Source organism: Manihot esculenta, chromosome 2 (genome assembly GCF_001659605.2).
Source record: "Manihot esculenta cultivar AM560-2 chromosome 2, M.esculenta_v8, whole genome shotgun sequence".
NCBI classification, from domain to species: domain Eukaryota; kingdom Viridiplantae; phylum Streptophyta; class Magnoliopsida; order Malpighiales; family Euphorbiaceae; genus Manihot; species Manihot esculenta.
In genome coordinates this window covers 7,525,626-7,544,314 of record NC_035162.2, presented here as the reverse complement: position 1 = coordinate 7,544,314, position 18,689 = coordinate 7,525,626, and the positions used below count along the sequence as shown (strand labels likewise).

At 35.1% G+C, this 18,689-nt stretch overlaps 2 protein-coding genes across 2 annotated transcripts; both read right to left on the bottom strand.

Annotated features, from left to right (window-relative positions):
* Positions 1-7,827: 7,827 nt before the first annotated feature.
* LOC110605094 (spermidine hydroxycinnamoyl transferase) lies at positions 7,828-9,192 on the bottom strand. Its single transcript, XM_021743408.1, has one exon. The coding sequence runs from the start codon at positions 9,190-9,192 to the stop codon at positions 7,828-7,830; it is 1,365 nt and encodes a 454-aa protein (XP_021599100.1).
* A 5,416-nt stretch (positions 9,193-14,608) lies between these two features.
* Positions 14,609-15,442, bottom strand: LOC110605088. Its single transcript, XM_021743397.1, has one exon. The coding sequence runs from the start codon at positions 15,440-15,442 to the stop codon at positions 14,609-14,611; it is 834 nt and encodes a 277-aa protein (XP_021599089.1).
* Positions 15,443-18,689: the final 3,247 nt, after the last annotated feature.

Here is an 18,689-nt window from a genome sequence, read left to right as displayed (position 1 = left end):
TGTTGGAAGGTTTGGGAGGCTTCAATGCATGCGAAGCTGAGTTCTGCCCTTCTGGGAAGAACTCAGGTTCGGCCGCCGAAGGTGGTTTCGGCCGCCGAACCTGCCTTTGGATGCATGGATTGGCCGCCTAACCTTGCCCCCGAAAGTTGAGTTTTGGCTTGAAAGCAGACTTTCGGCCGCCGAAGGAAGGATTCGGCCGCCGAAAGTGCCTGACTTTCGTCTCTGGAGTGGGACTTTCGACCGCCGAAGGTGCCGCCGAAAGTGCCCGAGTTTCGTCTCTGGAGGGAGGGTTCGGCCGCCGAAGGTGCCGCCGAAAGTGCCCTGTCCAGCCTTTTCAAGGTTGTTTTCTATGCATGTTTAAGTGATGTTCTAGGGGGTTTTTGGGAAGTTGTTTATGAGTTGTTTAGAGTGTGTTGGCACCTCATTCGAGTCCACCTGTGTAGGATCGGACCCGGGGGACCGAGGAGGCCATCAGTGGTAGTTGTTGCCGAGTCAGTCAGCGTCGGCTACAGAGGTGAGTAGAACTAAACTTAATCTTTTATTTTAAAGAAATCAAATGCCTAAAGCATGTTCATGCATCATGTTTATATGTAATAGGGTTGATTGCACTAGTTTCACGAATATGGCGCATTGCATTATTTGATGTTGATTCAGGAGGTTTGGACCAAGGCGACTTCAATAGCCCACTTCTGTCATTGAGTCTTGGGTAAGTCCTTTGAGAGCCGGACAAGTACATATAGGAAAGTCCCTGTGCGCTCTCTGTGGACTAGGTACCCTGTCATGTATGTGAAAGTCCTGTGTGAGCTCCTTTGGGGGAGCTGGGCACCGACAGAGGGAATTTTGAGGTCATGTCCGATCCTTGAGAGTAAAGGATGCTAGCAAAAAGGAACTCTCAAAAACAATCCGTGGGGAATATTTATTTGCATGAACCCCGAGACGGACAAGATGCAGTTATGTGATTTCTTTGCGTTATGACGCATTTCATGAGAGCATGTAATTAATGAACTGTTTTCCTTGTTTCTACTCACTGGGCTTTTTAGCTCACCCCTCTCCCCTAACCCCAGTGTTGCAGGTTTGAGGTTGATCGGGAAGTCTCAGAGCAAAGGTTAAGTTTATGTAATAGTATTAGATTAGTGTTTTAGTGTGGACATGTAATGTATTATATTGGTATAATGATTTGTAAGAGAATGTAATGTAAAGTTAAGTAGAGTTATGTTTATGGATTAGAACTGTGCTTGGCCCTAAGACTTGGTTAGTCCCTGTTCAATACATGATGTATGTAATGTTTTAGATGTTGAGTTGTGTTGAACTAATCTTGTGGCATGTGTTGTTTACCACGTTATGTTATGGATGAGGACCCTAGTAGAGGTCTTATGTTTGTGGTTTGATGCATGCACAGGTTAGGTTCTAGTTCTTTGGATGTATCCCAGCTTGATGTATGTTATGTTGACCCGGCTAGAGTTTTGAGGGCTCTAGAAAAGGGGGTTTCTTTATGTTTTCAGTTATGTTGCATACAGGTCAAGTTCGGTATTTACATCAGATGTTTCAGTTTTTATGTTAAAGTTTTGATCATGTATGGGATTTGACCAGGTGATAGGAGGTATGTTTGGCTTGCTACGGGTCCCGGCGGCCTTAAGCCGATCTGGATCCTAGCGCCGATGGCGGTTCGGGCCGTTACGGTAGGGTATCGGTTTCCGGGTCGTTACACCACCCGTGAAAAAGAAGATTCGGACGACCATTATGCTCGGAACCAAGAGAAAAGACTCAATCTCAGGACAAGTCGGCTTCTGTAATACCCAGCTAGACTCTGGTATCGGAATTCCTACCGTCCGGTGGAATCTCGGATGCCGGAAGTCTCTAGAAGGGGAAAACCATGTTTTATGAAATGTTTTTAATGTATTTTATGCTTTTAAGTGAAAAGGAATTGAGTTTTTAATGAAAAAGACCAAAAGGGGCTTTGCCAGGTTCGGCCGCCGAAAGTTAAGTTCGGCCGCCGAACTTGGTGGGGTTTTGGGAGCGCTTTAGGCCTCCGAAAGCCTTGTTTGAAAGACTCAAGGTTCGGCCGCCGAACCTCATGTTCGGCCGCCGAACATGCATGAGATGTGGGGGCACGTTAGGCCGCCGAAAGGTGGCAGAACCAGCCCTATAAAGGACCCCGTGACCGAAACAGGCGAGGTTTTCTCTCCCATTTCGACCGACGGTAAGCTTTAGCCCTCCTATGGTCATTTTAAGTGTTTTCCCTCAAATCCTTTAGATCTTAACAAGTTACATCTTGTTTTTGAAGAGTTTTAAAGTTTAAGCAAGTTTTGGAGCTTTGAGGTTCAAGAACTCGAATCTCCCCACCTTCGAGCTACGATCGTTTCTCTCTCGATCTTCAAGAGGTAAGAGCCGATCTCTAGTTTTATATGTGTTTTAAGTAAGTTTTATGCAAGGTTTTGGGGTAGAAATGCATGAGTAGGCTTGATGGGTTTTTATGAAAAATCCATGGTTTTAATGTGTGTTTATATGCAATGTGGCTTGCTTGTGTGTTGTAGTTGGGGTTTAAGCTTGTTGGAGACCCCTAGGAGCTTGCATGCTTGTGTATGAGTGTTGTAGAAGAGTTTTATGCATGACTAGGAAGTTTGGGGAATTTGGAGGCAAGAGGAGCCAAGTTTCTGCCCTTGGCAGAAACCAGGTTCGGCAGCCGAAGGGAGTTTCGGCCGCCGAACATGGCTTGTGAGGCAGCTTTAGGCTGCCGAAGCTTGCCCCCGAAAGTTGGAGTTTCGGCTCTGTCCGAGACTTTCGGCCGCCGAAGGTGCCGCCGAACATGCATGAGTTTCGTCTCTCTCTGGGAGTTTCGGCCGCCGAAGGTGCCGCCGAACCTGCCTGACTTTCGGCTCTGGAGGGACTTTCGGCCGCCGAAGGTGCCGCCGAAGGTGCCGCCGAAAGTGCCCTTCCCAGCCTTTTCTTGCATGTTCTCTAGGATTGTTTTGAGGTGTTTCTAGGAGATTTTTGGGGGTATGTTTAGAGTTATGTTCTTGTGTTTTGGTGCCTCATTTGTGTCCACCTGTGTAGGTTCGGACCCGAGGACCCGAGACCCCCGGTTGTGAGATAGTTGTTCAGAGTCCGTTGTTGAAGCTTCGGTCACCAGGTGAGTGGGATTATTCCCTAAGTTTTTAAGTAATGAATAAATGAACAAATGAATGAATCTGATAGCATACTCATGCATCATTAATGCCATGCGATGTTTCAGGATGTTTGCATTAGAAATTCACGAATACGTTGCATTGCATAATTTGATGTTGATGTGGATGGTTGTTGGATGATCCATAGTCCTCTGATGTTATGTTATGATGATATGTTATGGATGACCAGCGAGGCCCATTCTACGCCCCTGGTACTATGTAAGAGAAAGTCCAGTGAGGCCCATTCTACGCCCCTGGCACTTTGGAATGTTATGTTATGTTATGTAAGAGAAAGTTCAGTGAGGCCCATTCTACGCCCCTGGAATTTGGAGATGTTGAGGACTAATGGTGACAATACCATCCTTTATGTGATTAAATGTGATGTGTTGCATTTCATGAAAGCATGTAAAGTAAAAGTTATGTTATTTAATGTTAATAATAAAATGAATAATAATATACCTAAAAAGTGTGGAATTAAAGCAAATGTTAATAATAAAATGGAGAATAAAATACCTAAAAATGGAGGAATTAATATCATGTTTTTACTTTTTGCTCGCTGGGCTTTTTAGCTCACCCCTCTCCCCTAACCCCAGTCTTGCAGGTACAGAGTAGATAGAGAAGTCAAGAAGAGTAAGAGAAGTTTATGTAATAGCCTAGTGGTGGACATGGTTTATTGGTAATGTAAAAGTATTTTATGTAATGTAATGAAAGTTTAGAATGTGCTTGACTGGAGTTTGTTTTAATCCCTTGTGTATATGATCAAAAAAATGTTTTTATAATGTTTATGTTATCTAAGCCTAACATATGTTATGTTACCCATTGGGGTATTTGATGAGGACTCCAATGAGGGGTTTATGATATGTTGTGTATGCACAGGTTAGGCTTGGAAAGAAAAGTTTTAATTTTTATGTATGATGTTGATCATGTATGGGATTAAACAGGTTCACAGGATGTATGTTTGGCTTGCTACGGGTTCCGGCGGCCTTAAGCCGACCTGGATCCTAGCGCCGGTAGCGGTCCGGTTTCCGGGGCGTTACAGCTTCAAGTCGAACAGACTTGCCATCTCAAATGTCAAGACGAGTCTCCATGAGAAAGTTACCGTTAAACAATAACAATCCAGCAGATCTCCTTTATGCCTGTGAATATGGAATTTCCGATCAATTAGCCGGTGAAAATCCTTACCAACAAGCTAACCACATCATCGTCGGAATATTAGGAAATGCTATATATATTTCCACCTTTTTACAGTATAAAAGGGGAACTATCACAGAAGCAAAGATACGTGATTCTCTCACACCAATACTCTGAATTCTAAACAATTTCTTACTCCCGTCTTATTCTTCAGTTTACTGACTTGAGCGTCGGAGTGCCTGCCATAGACACCAATCACCTCTTCTTGCAGGTCTAGCCAATCACAGCACAGGTCTGGTCCGGACACGACATGTCATAATTCTAGTTCCAGCAATATCATTGGTTCCGTTGCCGAAAAATTCATTGAATTTTCTCTATTCACTTGGATTAAAACTGGTCTCTGATCCCTTTTCTCTTAAAAAGAAATCTCACCTTTCTCTCTTGACATGGCTAAAATTTCGCAGGCTACTGCTAAGAGTGTTACCAATGAGGACGCCATCATTTCTTTCACCCCTGACAGTGGATAAAATACCCCCTCAATGGTCAATGACGTAGAGCTCAATAATCTGAATATTGAGCAGATTCTCCAGTGCATCAGAAGATTGCAAGTTACTTTCAAGCAATGTAAAGCTTAGGAGGAGGCGTATCTTATGGCTGCCAAAGGAAGGGAGGACGTCTCCATTGATATCCCAAGGCCTCGTAGGGGCAATTCACACGTGGTCCAAAGCGAAGGACAAGATCGAGTAAGAGGAGTCATCAGACGATGCTTCGAATGATGTCGGCTGGAAGCTAATACAGGTTGCTCCAAAGTACCTGGAAGGACAGGAAGAGGACAAAAGAACAAGCCAAAAGCAAGACAAAAAATCGGAGAAGTAAGAATATGTGGGAAATACAAAAGTTATCCAATCTTTCGAGGAAGGAATGACCAAGATAAGTATAAGAATTATACTCTACTGAATGACTCACGGACAAATATTTTAGTGTAGATTAGGAAAAATGACAAGGAAGTTAAATGACCTCCTAAACTCAATCCTAAGAAAGTTAGAAGGCGTGATAAGATCAAGTATTGTCATTTTCATGAAAACCACAAACATGCAATGGAGGAGTGCTGGCATCCGAAAGACGAGATCGAAAGGTTAATAAGGACTGACACACTTTGAAAGTTCATTAGAAAGAGTAGAAGAGATAGGAGGTTCAAGCATGAGCTCGTAAAGTCTAGAAAAATGCCCAGAAGCTTGTGAAGGCTAGAAAAAGCTAAGGAAATTATAAGAGTTAGAAAATGCCTGAAAGCTCATCAAGGCATTTGATGCCAGAAAGCTTGGAGGCACGTCAGAGCTAGAAAAATGCCCATAAAGTCTAGAAAAGGCTAAGGAACTCGTAAGGGTGTGAAAAATACATGGAAACTCGCAAAGGCATTTGATGCCAGAAAACACGTTAGGGCTAGAGAAAGCCACGCCAGAGCTGAAAAATGTCCGGCAGCATGATAAGGCTGCAAAAGGCCCGGGAGCTCGCAAGAGCTAAAAAATGCCCGAAAACTTATCAAGACATTATTATATCACTCGGATCAATTTTTACCGGATAAGGAATTGGACCTGACTGATCGGCAGGCCAAGTAAAAAGCAAGCAAGGATATCGTGCTCTCAGCCCGGATAAATGAGCCATATGACCTAGATTATGAAGACAACTGTCACTTTCGAATTTAAAGAATCGAAAACCAGTGGGGGGGACCTCTGATACTACATAAAAATTTTTCAAAATAAGTCGTGAACTATCACCATAAGATAGAACCATATGACAAGGTTAGATAAACTGATAAGCGATACCACCCATAAATAGAAAGACTCGGACGACCAGCTTCTAATCAAGACTCAGACGATCATTATGCTTGGACAAACTCGCCCTCTCAAACGTCAGAGCGAGTCTCAATAAGAAAGTTATGTTAAACAGTTACAATCTAGTAGATCCTCTTTACGCCTGCGATCACGAGATTCTCAATCAATTAGTCGATGAAGATCGCTTGCCAACAGACCGGCCACATCATCTCTGGATTATTAGAAAATATTATATTTATCTTTTACCTTTTTACAGTATAAAAAGAGAACAATCACATAAATAAAGGTATGCGATTCTCTCACACCAATACTCTGAATTCTAAGTAATTCCTTACTCCTGTCTTATTCTTTAGTTTATTGACTTTAGATTTAGAGTGATTGCTATAGGTATAGTCAATTACAGCACAGTTCCAATTTGGCCATATCATAATTCTAATTGTAGCAACATCACAAATTATTAGTACTACTAGTTAATTTTAGATGATTAATTAGAAAAGGTATATTTATAAAATTATTATGCTTTCATAATTACTTCTTAGTGACATAAAAATAATGACAATAAATTTAAAAATTTAAAAATTTATAATTTTATAATTCTTTTTAATAGATAATTTTAAAAAATGATTTATTAATATGTTAATGATTTTTTTCTAGAAAATTAGAAAGAGTGAACATATTTCTAAAATTACTCAATTTTTAATTTATATTTATACACTACTATATTTAATAAAAATTTTAAATTATTTAGTATAAAAATTAAAATTATTTACAAAATGAATTAAATAATTACATTAGCAGTAATTTTAAATAATTAAGAAAGTTCAAAAAAATAATTGTTATTTAAATTTAAAATAATTATGAAATATATTCTAAAAATATAAAAAATGAGAAAGTTTTGAATAATTATTATAATAAATAAAAATTAATTATTAGATTTGAATGATAATATACGCCACTTGAATACCTTTTGATGGTTGCAACCATTATGTTAGGCTAACGATGCCTTCTTAACCTATAAAAAACTGAAAATTAAAGAAATTTAAAAAATTTCATTTATTTAAAAAAAATTATATTTGAAGAATATTTTTTTAAGCAAAAATATTTTTTAAAATATAATTTTATTATTATTTGATTTTAATTTAAAAAATAAAATATATTAATAAATTTATATATAAATATACAAATAAAATTATAAAAGCGTAAAAAATTATTTACGCTTTTTAAAAGAAAAGAAATTATTTTTTAAAAATAATTTAAGTTTTTTATTAAAAAATATTTGCTCTTCTTTTTATAAATTAATAATATAATAGATTATTTCATTACTCATTATTCTAAAGTAGAAGATGTTCATAGTTGAATTTAAGAAATGAGGTTCTTCTCTTTTTAATATACCTAATTTAATATAATGGAAAATAAAAATAAATTAATTTAACATTTTAAAATGCAAAGAGATGAATTAATTATCCTCCGACAGGTTTATGCATTTATTCTGAGTTTTGATTTTGTTTACACATGTGACTCCAATAATTACATTCGCCGTGGAGTTGATTTTGGACACTTATTAATCTCTAAGTATTTGAATTAAGAAAACTTAACTAAATAATTATGGTCCAACACAAAATTACAGATCTAATTTAGAAACACATACGCAAATTTAGACATTGTTAAGATTGTCTTTTGATCTATTTCATGACAATTGTCTACATGATATCTTCATAGAAATACCTTTGAAAAGCTTTGATATGAGCTACCTGCAAACATATAGCCAGAACCAAGGATCCATCTGAATCATGACTCTGCATAAGGTACGCATCCCCATCACAATCAAGACTTCCTGGCCCCATATAAATTTCCTTTCCGCACCCAAAATCAACACCGTAAATGGGCAAGGTTAACCAGCTAACCAGAGATAGATTAGGGTTTCCATAAGAAGGCCCTTCATCAGTACCTCGAAGAGTATATATGTCTTGAAACTTAGTCAGATCTTGCTGATTCTTGCAGAAGTCGATTGCAGAGTTCATGTAATCACTGGTCGAATTCTGAATTGCATCTCTTATTTTGCCACAAGCGAACCCCAAGGGTTTTGATACAAGCTCACCGGAGGTGCTCACTGCAATTACCTCATGAATAGCATTGCCAAAGTAACTATCAGGCAACTGTGGTTCCATGCGTTTTCTTGCATCGATCAAAATACCCATTGCTGTTGGTTGTTCAGGTTTGTGCTCTCGAGCTTTGCAGGCTGATCTCCATACATGTGCAGCCAAGGTCTCATATCTGGTGTAACCTCCACCATTGTCCATGCTTTTCCTCTCATTGGCCTTGTTTTTTAGCATCTCAACTTGGGCTTTGGTTAGCTTCAGACTCAAAGCAGTTGTTTTCTTTCTTCTTTCCTCATAATTATTTGATTGACCAAGCAAGAGTGGTAGTTCATCGAACTCCTTATGATGAAATAGCTTTTGAGAAATTGGAGGATCCCCAGCTCGCAAGAGCTTTCGATCAAAAACTGGTCGTACGCCTAATGGCTCACCACGTGCAATTCGAGCCCACTCAGCGATGAAATGAAGTGCACTTTGGCCATCAATAACAACATGAGACACATGGAAGCAAATGCTAAAACCACCACATTGGAACTTAGTAACTTGCACAAACAATAAAGGTATTTCATGCATTGGAATAGTGTAGTCTACATGTGGGATGAGATTTTTGAACTTTGAAAATTCTGAAAAATCACCAAAATCCTCTAGTTTTGATTGAGATTCGGCTTCAAGAAACTGGATACCCATGGCATTGCAATGAAGCTCAAGGCGGCCATGGCCAATCCAGTGTACACGACCAGCAAGTGGATAAAACGGCACCAGCACTCGGCTCAAGGAGTCTTTGAGGGTAGTGATAATGGAAGTGAAAGCCTCCTGATGCCCATTTGAGAGAGATGGTTTATAGAAGAAAATAGCAGGCGCATGAGTTATGATTCCAATTTGGTCCAATTCGGAAAGGGAAAGACGGCCGGTCTTAGTTTGAGCATTTGGTTTAAGGTTGCAGGAGCTCTTGATGATCACCCACGACATTAAGATGTTTGAATCAAAATAAAAAAGAGAATGAAACAGCGATATTTCATATGTTTATAATAAGGCCATTTTATAGTTGAAATATAAAACTACTTTATTCATAAGAAATGAAATTATATGTATTTTTCGAAACTTGGTAATAATTGCTTATCAATATAAATCCAAATACCCATTTTGTACGTAATTAATGGCAGCTGTAGCACATGCGTTTCTCTATATGTTCGTTTTAGACTCCTGAAATTTCCGAGTCTATAAATTATATAAAATAAAAATTTTACTATCAAATTATGAATATAATAGTAATTCAAAGTAGTAGAGTTTCTCCTTTGCAGTATATTTCTCTTAACCTCCCATAAAATATTTGTATTCCAAAAATAAAATTACATCATTTTCTTTCCAGAAACTCTCCACTCTCATTCATAAAATTGATCAGCTTATTTAAGAGTTTTTTTTTTTTTTTAATTATATAGAAACGAACGCCAGAATTCAAATATCAGTAATAAGTCAGTCTACAGGAAGAGGAAAAAAAAGATAAATTATTATTGAAATACAGTAGACGGCGGTCCAATCTTGGTTTCTTGAGTATGCTAAGTAAATCTTATCCCAGCCGTGTACAATTTAAATTCAAATACCCATTTTGTCTGTAATCAATAGTTAGATTGTCTTGTTCGATATATTCTCATTTGGATTTGCTTAGTTGTAGCTCATACCTTCAATTAAACAGCTTTTGCGTTTTGTTTATATGTTTGTTTTAAATTCGGTGAGATTCCTCAGTCTTAGGCTGTATAAATAAATATTTACGGAATATTGTAGTAATTTTTATGCTGTAATATTAATGAATTTAAGGCAAATTTTTACTTTATATGCTAAATATAAAGTAATCAATACAATTACTATTATTAATTGATTATAAAATTATTATTTTAATATTATTAATCAATATAATTTCACAATAATTTAAAATTATTTACAAGAAATTAATTTTTTTATTATATATAATAATATATTTTAATAAATAATTTATTTTATAATTAATAAAATTATAATTTTAAACATATTTTTTATTTATTATAAAAAAATAGACTGTCACCCTATCATACAACTGCGGAAGCAAATACAATTATTTAGGAATCATTACTATTAATTTGTAACTTCAATTTATGCATATAAAGTAACAATTTATTTAAATTTATTTATATTATAGCATAAACATTACTACAATATTCCTAATTTGATGGTAAATTGTTATTTATATAGCTTATAGACTCAAGAATCTCACCGAGTCTAAAACAAACATATAGAGAAATGCAAAAGCTGCCTATGAGTTTTTCGACCTGATTTTTTATTTGTAATGACTTCAAACAAAATGTTTCCATTGGATGTTCCCAAGATGGAGCAATTTGCTCTTACTACAAGTGAAATTGATGAATCAACGCTTTGAGATACGGCCATCTCAACATAAACTGCATGAAATTGCTCAGTGATAAAGGTATGGGTTCTAGACTACCAAAAACTGATTCAATTAAATTATGCGAGAGTTGTATTTATGGGAAGCAAACTAGGATGATCTTGATGAAGTGCAAGCTCTTGCTCTTCCGCAACAACATTCTCTGCCTATTCCGCCTCAGGATGTGGATCATTTTCACCTTTGGAGGCCGGGTCTTATAAGATTAATGTGGATGCTTCTTTTGATTTTCAGTCTTCCCGTTTTGGAGCTGCCTTCTGGGGCTTTGCTTTATGTCAGGCCATTCTTTTTGCTATAAGTAGAAATTCCTTCCAGTCATGGTGGAGTCTTAACTCCTTCCAATTGATTGTGGCTGTGGATGGTTCGTCGTTTGCTATTCCTTGAAAAATCCAAGCTGTTAGCCTTGATATTAAATCCTTGTTAGCTCTATTTCCTTCAATTTTTGTGTCTAATGTTAACAGATCGGCCAACTCTTGTGCTAATTGGCTTGCTAAGCATGTCAGGTTGAGTCTGTGGAGCGGTGTTCTAAGCCCTGATCTTTGGTTGGCTTTGTTGTACAATGATAGTTCCGTCACGAGCTAATAAAATATTCGGTTTGTTAAAAAAAAAAACTATGTAGAAATCTTCTACTTTAGAATAATGGGTAAAAAAATAATCTATTATATGAAAGCTACAAAACTAGAGCGAAAATAGTGGTATTAAATTTATCATCTCAAGCACAAGGGCTCAAATCAAAGCTATGGCAAGGTGGGCTCAGAGTCCGAGTCAGAAGTTGACAACCCCATCAGTAGATTTGGCATAGGAAGTAGGAGAAGCTACAGGTTCGAATGCATTAATATCTATTAGATTTAGACCTACTGGGCCTAAGAATAAGAGAGACATGTACTATATTTCAATTTTAGCACCCGATTATTTTCAACTTACAAGTCTGTGGGTTTTCTTTTTGAAGTTTTGGAAAAATTATTATTTACAACTTACGATAGATGAAAATTCTCTTATTTGAAAAAAAATATATTCATTTTATTAAAGTATTTATGATAATTTCTACATTAAAATATTTCACAAGGTATAGATTCAGTGTGTGTGGATAACTATCAACCTATTTTCATCTAAAACAGATTTATTGTAATTTATGGTTGAAAAGAAAAGCAGATTTATAATTGTTTTGAATTCCAAGTAATTGCGTATTATGATGAGTCTCTAAGGAATCAGTTCCCTCTTTGTATTCTCGCCAATATCACAACAAACTCTGAGTTTCCTTTATAATATTTTGTTATCTTATTGGAATAATTTCTCAACTCTTCAATTTTTTTTTCTTAATCTTCATAAGCTCCGAAATGATTAAATCTTCTCAAATTAGCATGGCTTTTGCCCTACGTTTTTAACTTTAATTTTATTTTAGATTAAACTTAATTATAAAATATCTTTTTTCTTACCAAATTAAGTAATTTGTTTTTTTTTTATTTTTATACTGTAAAAAGCGAATGAAAATTTTTTTCTAACTTCCAATTATCTTTTATTTTTAAATGAAATGAAAAGTAGGCTAACTATTTTGCATTATCAATAAAGAATATTACTCACATCACCTAAGATACTTTTACTATACTTGGCCAAAATTTAGAAATACTTCTATATATGGGTAGAGTAGAACAAGATTTACGTAACCTATAATTTCAAATTATGACAATTTTTTTTTTTTTGAAATAGCAAATTATGACAATTAAAATTCAATTTTTAGAGTTTTTTATTTATTTTTTATTCAAATTTTAAAAAAAAAAACTTAATATATTATTTGTTACATAAGTGGGACCTCAATAATTTGCATAAAAATGCTATTCTGCCGCAGAAGGGAAAATACCACCTGCGCTGAAACATTAATTAATTTTGACTGCGTAGTGGCCAAAAGGCTATATTTCAGATTATCATCTTTATCAATTAATATAAATAATAATATTAAACTTTAATTTAATAATATTATAATATTTTTAGATAGAAAATGCTATGTGTTGATCAATATAGGCCACCATTAGAGTTTGATAGAATGATTGATAGGTTTATCCAACAAATATCTTCTTTTGTGAAAAAAAAAAAAATCAAAAAGCCCAAACCAATGGGTAACAGCAAGCAGCTAGATTAGAAAGCTTGTACATATAAAATTACAAAATACACAATTCTCCACTAATAACATTTAACAATGGGAAGAGGGAGATGTCCTCATGGAGGGCATTAAACATTAGTGAAAGCAAAAGTTATTGGGTAATTAATTTAAAATTAAATATATTTTATAATAATAATAATCTGATTTAAGAAGATTACTAATTCAACCACTCCAAAAGAGAATTGCAGCGCAGGTGGAAGTAATCATGACTGTCCTAACAAAAAACCACACCAAAATAAATATTAATTTATTAAAAAAAATACTTCTGCAAATCATGCTAGCTGTTTAGGTATTTAAAATTTTCAGACAAAAAAAAAGGAGAGATTTTATTTTTTGATTGAGAGATTACGATAGTGAAAGTATAGGGGGGGAGATGATTATCATATAATTAAATGATGATTGGGGATAAAACCCAGTAGAAATTAATTGTCTCCCTTTTAACAGAAAGCAGAGAAGTATTATTACAGTGAGTGGGGACAGAAAATATTTAAGATAAAAAGGTAATTTAATAAAGGCTAGTTTTTGAACTTGTAAAGCCATTTTGTCTTCCTTCTAACTTTGTCATTTCTTGATGATTGAATTATGGTGGAATTGGCTGTTTAACAACCTATGCCCTATATACCCTATATAAATGCATGCTCTCCTCTTTTTAGACTCTATCATTGCAATCCTCCTTCAATAATAGATTTAAGCACCTCTTCTCAAATTTTAATTTTTAATAAAATTTTAAAAAATTATTTATGTAACTAATGTTATAATTATATTTTTATTAAAATGTAAATTTAAATTTATTAAAGATATGTATATTTTAATTCTCTAAATATAAATACTTCATTTATCATTATAATCACTCGTCCGCCCCATTTTTCCCTTGCATGCCCTCTTAGAAGTGTTCTTGTGATTGGATGCATCATTGAATCAAGCTACATTTGATAATATTATTTAGATTATTCTCTAAAATATATATTATCTTGAAAATATTTTATAAACCTTTTAATTTTAAGTATAAAACTGTCAAAGCATTAATATTAAAAAATTCCAAATAAAATAATTTTAAACTGCAATTTAAACCTCCACCTACCAATTCATTCGTTAATTCTACTATATTTCTGAATTAAAGCAAAACCCCAGTGTCACCTTTTACAGTCGTCAATATCGTCTTGCAAGTGTGATGTCTATTCTCCAAGATATTATTGTGTTTGAAACATGTTTTCAAAAAAGCAAATTCTTAACAAATTTATTAATTTTGGACCTAATACTTTGGCTGATAGTGGTGGAATTCATTATCCGCCGAATTACTCTGTTTTAATTTGTTGGAGCTGTAATACGAAAGAAAATTGTTTTTGGAGTAAATTATTTCGTTCCTTCATCCCTACTATAAGATTATTTTTTTCTTAGAAAAACAAAAAAAGATAGGATTATTGGAGCTATCAGAAATTCCAATCCTAGATTGCCATTTCTTTTTTTTGTTTTTTGTCGAAATCCTAGATTATCAATTTCCACCATGTCACAGCCAACCAGAGAAGCATTGCTCCCGGAATTTCAGAATCTTTTTATCTCTTCACTAAAAGTAAATCACAAGCAAAGCTAGCACATGATTTATCACAAAAACACACGGCTCAGATCTTCCACGTTTAATATGACATGGGTCCCACTTCATTTTCATCAGAACAGGAATAAACAGAAGCACAGTTTCAACAATACACCCCCCTCACCCCCTGTTCTCCGATTGAGAAATTACCTGTACAAAAAGATGAAAAGAAAAAAAGAAAAATAAATCGCGGGTTTTAATTTTAATTTTTCAAATTTTTCTCAGTTTCGGGGATTGAGCTATGGTTCTGAAGAACAACGGCCAAAGACTCTTGGCGACGAAACCGCAAATGCTTGGCAATGAACTCGTCTATGGCCCGCTGAAACTCCTCATCACTCAATTCATCCTCTGGACATAAACCCTCGCCGCCGGTGGACTTCACAGCATTCATGCACTTCTCTGTCTCCGATCGCCGCAGCTTCTTCGCTTTCACCTTCTCCGCTGGCTTCCTCTCTAACTTCTCCGACTTCGACCTCCGGTAAACTCTCGGATTGTGAGAATCTGTGTCGGAGTCTGAATCCGAAGATGAGTACAACTCCATGTCAACAGCACCATCACCATTTTTGTCTGTTTGAGTGGTATTATTAACTTGGGAGATTATTTCTTTGTCCTGGTACTCCATCTCCTTGGTTGCGTGAGATGGAAGACGCGGAGGAGAGGAAGGATTCTCTGACAATGGCTTGGAACAACGATTTTCGTTGTTTTTTAACAACTCCTCGTAAAATTCAGTCTCAGCATTGTCCGTGGCGGGATTCTCGCCAGAGAATCTGCCAGATTTGGCGATGAGAGTAGCGATGATAGCATTGCAGAGGAAGAAAACGAAGATTGGACTGGCGATTACTCCAGCTGTTCTCATAAAGAACTCGCCAGAGATTCTAATAGCAAATGGAAGGCGATTGAAAATCCAAAAGAGAAACACAAGAGCAAGGCAAAACTCAATTAATCGAAACAGCTTTCTTAAGTTCGGAAGGTGATTGTACCATATTATAGCGCCTGTTTTCTCAGCTTTGACGTGATCAAAATTAAACAAATCCATGGCAGAGAATGGGAAAGCGATTTGAAAGAGGAAGAGAACAGAATAGTATATATTCAGGAAGATGCGCCCGTTTAAGTACCCGCTTTCATGTGAAGAAAACAGAAAGAAAAGGAAAGAAAATCCAGCAAAAATTTTCTCGGAAGAGTGAAAGCTGAGGAAGGGGGGTGCCTTTGCTTCGCCTTGCTCTTTTCTCCTACTAATGAAAATGAGCGTTTGGACTAGGAACTGAAGAGAAGTGAACCCTCTCTGCAGACGCGGCTTTGCCTTTTATAGCCACCTCGAAAACACAGAGAGTGATTAGCCTTGGGAAATTACTTAAAAATCTTTAATAAAATCGAGATTTAAAGAGTCCTAATGAGGCGGGACCACTGTTCAGAGTTGAGACAGGCGTGGATTATTGCCGATTAAGTGGGGTCAAAAATTGACCTGCCACGTGGAATAGTGTATAATTATTGATTTATTTATTTAAAAAATGTTTAGGTTTGGTTGGGAAGGAGAGGGGGCACCTGAGTAAGTTAAATAGAATAGCGTGTGCGTGATTCGATGAGATGCGTGAAGGGTTTTCACGTGAGGTGGGTGGCGTCCGTGGGTCTGCTTAGCGCATTCTGGTCCGTTCCTTTGTCCTTGTATTTCTATTTTATTTTTGAATTTTGATTCCCACACACACCGGCTGTGTGTTGCCATTACACTACACCTTTTCCTTCAGTTTTGCAAGGAACACCAAATTCATAATAAATTAGTGCTTTTTCTTTTTTACCTCAACTGCTTTTTACCTCTGAAATTAAAATATTTTTACCTCTACCGATATAAGACATTTTCAAAAAGAAACAAGTTCAGCCTTTTGTCAGCTTAATTAATACGCCTTATTATCATTATTGATTATTTATTTATTTATTTCTGAAAATATTTTATCAATATGTTATTCTATTTATTTAATTAAAATTTAAACATCTAAAGTAAAAGTAATTGGTTGAAAGGGTTGTCTGTTTTGACATTTAAATAAATATAACTTAGTCATTCCCTTAATTTCCAAGATCTTAAATAATTATTTATAAGCATAAGGATTTAATAGTTCAAGAAAACAATTATTATTATTATTGTTATTATTATTATGGCAAAATTTTAGAGGGGAATATTATTCCTCTTTTTCTTTGTAGTGGAGCACATACTAAGTAATTATTTAGTCTAATAAAAAAGACAAATTATTATAAATTTCTTCTTCAATACTATTTTAAATGTATCAAATGTTAAATACAAATTAATAGATAATACTATAATTTAGCTTAATTACCATGATAAACTGGAAAAAGGATTGCTTGTACAAGTTTAAAAATTTACAAAACTAATTGAAGATGATGAATTTAGAAAGATGAAAGGGTTGAATTCATAGACGGAAGCAGCAGAAGGTTTTTGGCAAATGTGTAATCACGTGGCTCTGAAACTCACTGTACGACCAAGTTTTGAGGAGGCAGTCTGGTTTAAGCAATCCCAGAAAACTAGAATTGCAGTTTTATTTTCCATGCATGGTTCTGGGATTGGATGGGATGGCAGGCCTCAGTATAGCCAATTTAACACCTCCCTTCCTATTTTGGTAGGACAGTATCTACTAATATTAATACTTTTAATTAAATTAAATATATATAAACACAATTTTAGTAAAATTTTAGTTGTTGGTTGAAGTTAATGTAATTAATACATGTTTGGGTAGGTAAATATGTCTGTCTACCAGATGAATTTCAAAAAAAAAAAAAAAAAAATTATGAATGAAGTTGCTAAAATAGAAGTAGGTGATTGTAGCATTTGTACTATTGACAGTGTGTTTGATGGACAATTCTTTTTAGCGTTTCTTTCTCCCAGTTCCCAAATACCCAACACTGTTTCTTTTCTTTGCTGAATCTCTACTCCTCCATACTCCCTGTTCCCTCACTTGTCTTTCTCTCTTCTACATGGATTTTTTCTTTCAGATAAATAGATTTCATTGGAAAAAAAATATATCGATAATAGTTGGACTTTCTGCATTTAAATTGAGGCCGAGTTCTAAAAAAAAATATAAGTCTAAAATCCATCGAGTCATACTGGATATATAGGGCAGACCGAACGGTTCATGAGCACGAGTTAACAGAAAATAACACAATCCGATAATATGACATAAGGAAAAATAGTTAGTCCCGTCACTTCGCAGTCTTAATAGCACGCGCGCCGGATGAATTAAAAGGTCTCCTAGCATGGAGGGGTGTTATGACACATCCATACAGATTTAAGTGATAAAAACAAATGATACTATAGCAAAAAGGAGGTTAGATGTCACTGACAAACAAAAGAAAAAGAAATAAAAAAAAAAAGAAAAATGTAATCTTTTTCGGCCAAGCATACATACATACTCTGAACACTATTTTCTAAATATTAGAATATCAGATATCAAATGTCTAAATGGATAAGAGAGCTAATATAAGTTTCAAAGGTACAAATACAATATATATTAATAATGCCAAAAAAATTCAAAAAATATTTGGAATTTTAAAAATCTAACTAAGACCCAAAAATATGTAGGATGAAATTATTGAGTACTCATATTCATTGATTTTTTTATTTTTAATTTTTGTAAAATAAAAGAAAAATCTCTAACCCGACTTAAAGGATGCCTCACCCACCCGTAGTTTGAGCAGATCAAATGCAAGAGTCTATAGTTAATTTGTCTCCACTAAGGTCTTAATTTCAAGCACAAAAGCTAAATGGGCTCCATATTATTCCACATATTCGGCTTTATTCTCTTTGCCCTTTCTTGGTATTTTTTAATTTCAATTATCCCTAATTAAAGCATGAAAGAAAATATTAAAAGAAAAAAAAAAGGATACTCCAGTGGTGGAAAATTGCTTCCACGGAATCTGCAGGAAGTTAAAGTTTGAATGGAAAAAAAATGAAATTTTGATTCTGAGCAAACATAATGAGACTTTTTCTTGGCTGTAAAGGTGTTGGAGAATATGTGTAAAGGTTGTTAGAGATATGGTTTAAAACTTGGATTTTGCCTCGCAGAACATGAATTATATTTAAAAAAGATAACATTGATTTGACCTCTTTTCATGGAAGATGATACAGTTTAGAATAATTAAATGAATTATACATATTTTTTAGAAAATAATTTTTTTAAAAAAATTAAAATTTTTAAGTAAATTCGCAGTCTAATCTTAATGGCATATTCCAGCTCTGTCAATATTGTCCTTGGTTGATCACGTGTACACGATAACTT

What these genes read in the sequence shown, in the direction of transcription:
- LOC110605094 (XM_021743408.1), bottom strand. Translation starts at nt 9,192, where the DNA reads ATGTCGTGGGTGATCATCAAGAGCTCCTGCAACCTTAAACCAAATGCT.
- LOC110605088 (XM_021743397.1), bottom strand. Translation starts at nt 15,442, where the DNA reads ATGGATTTGTTTAATTTTGATCACGTCAAAGCTGAGAAAACAGGCGCT.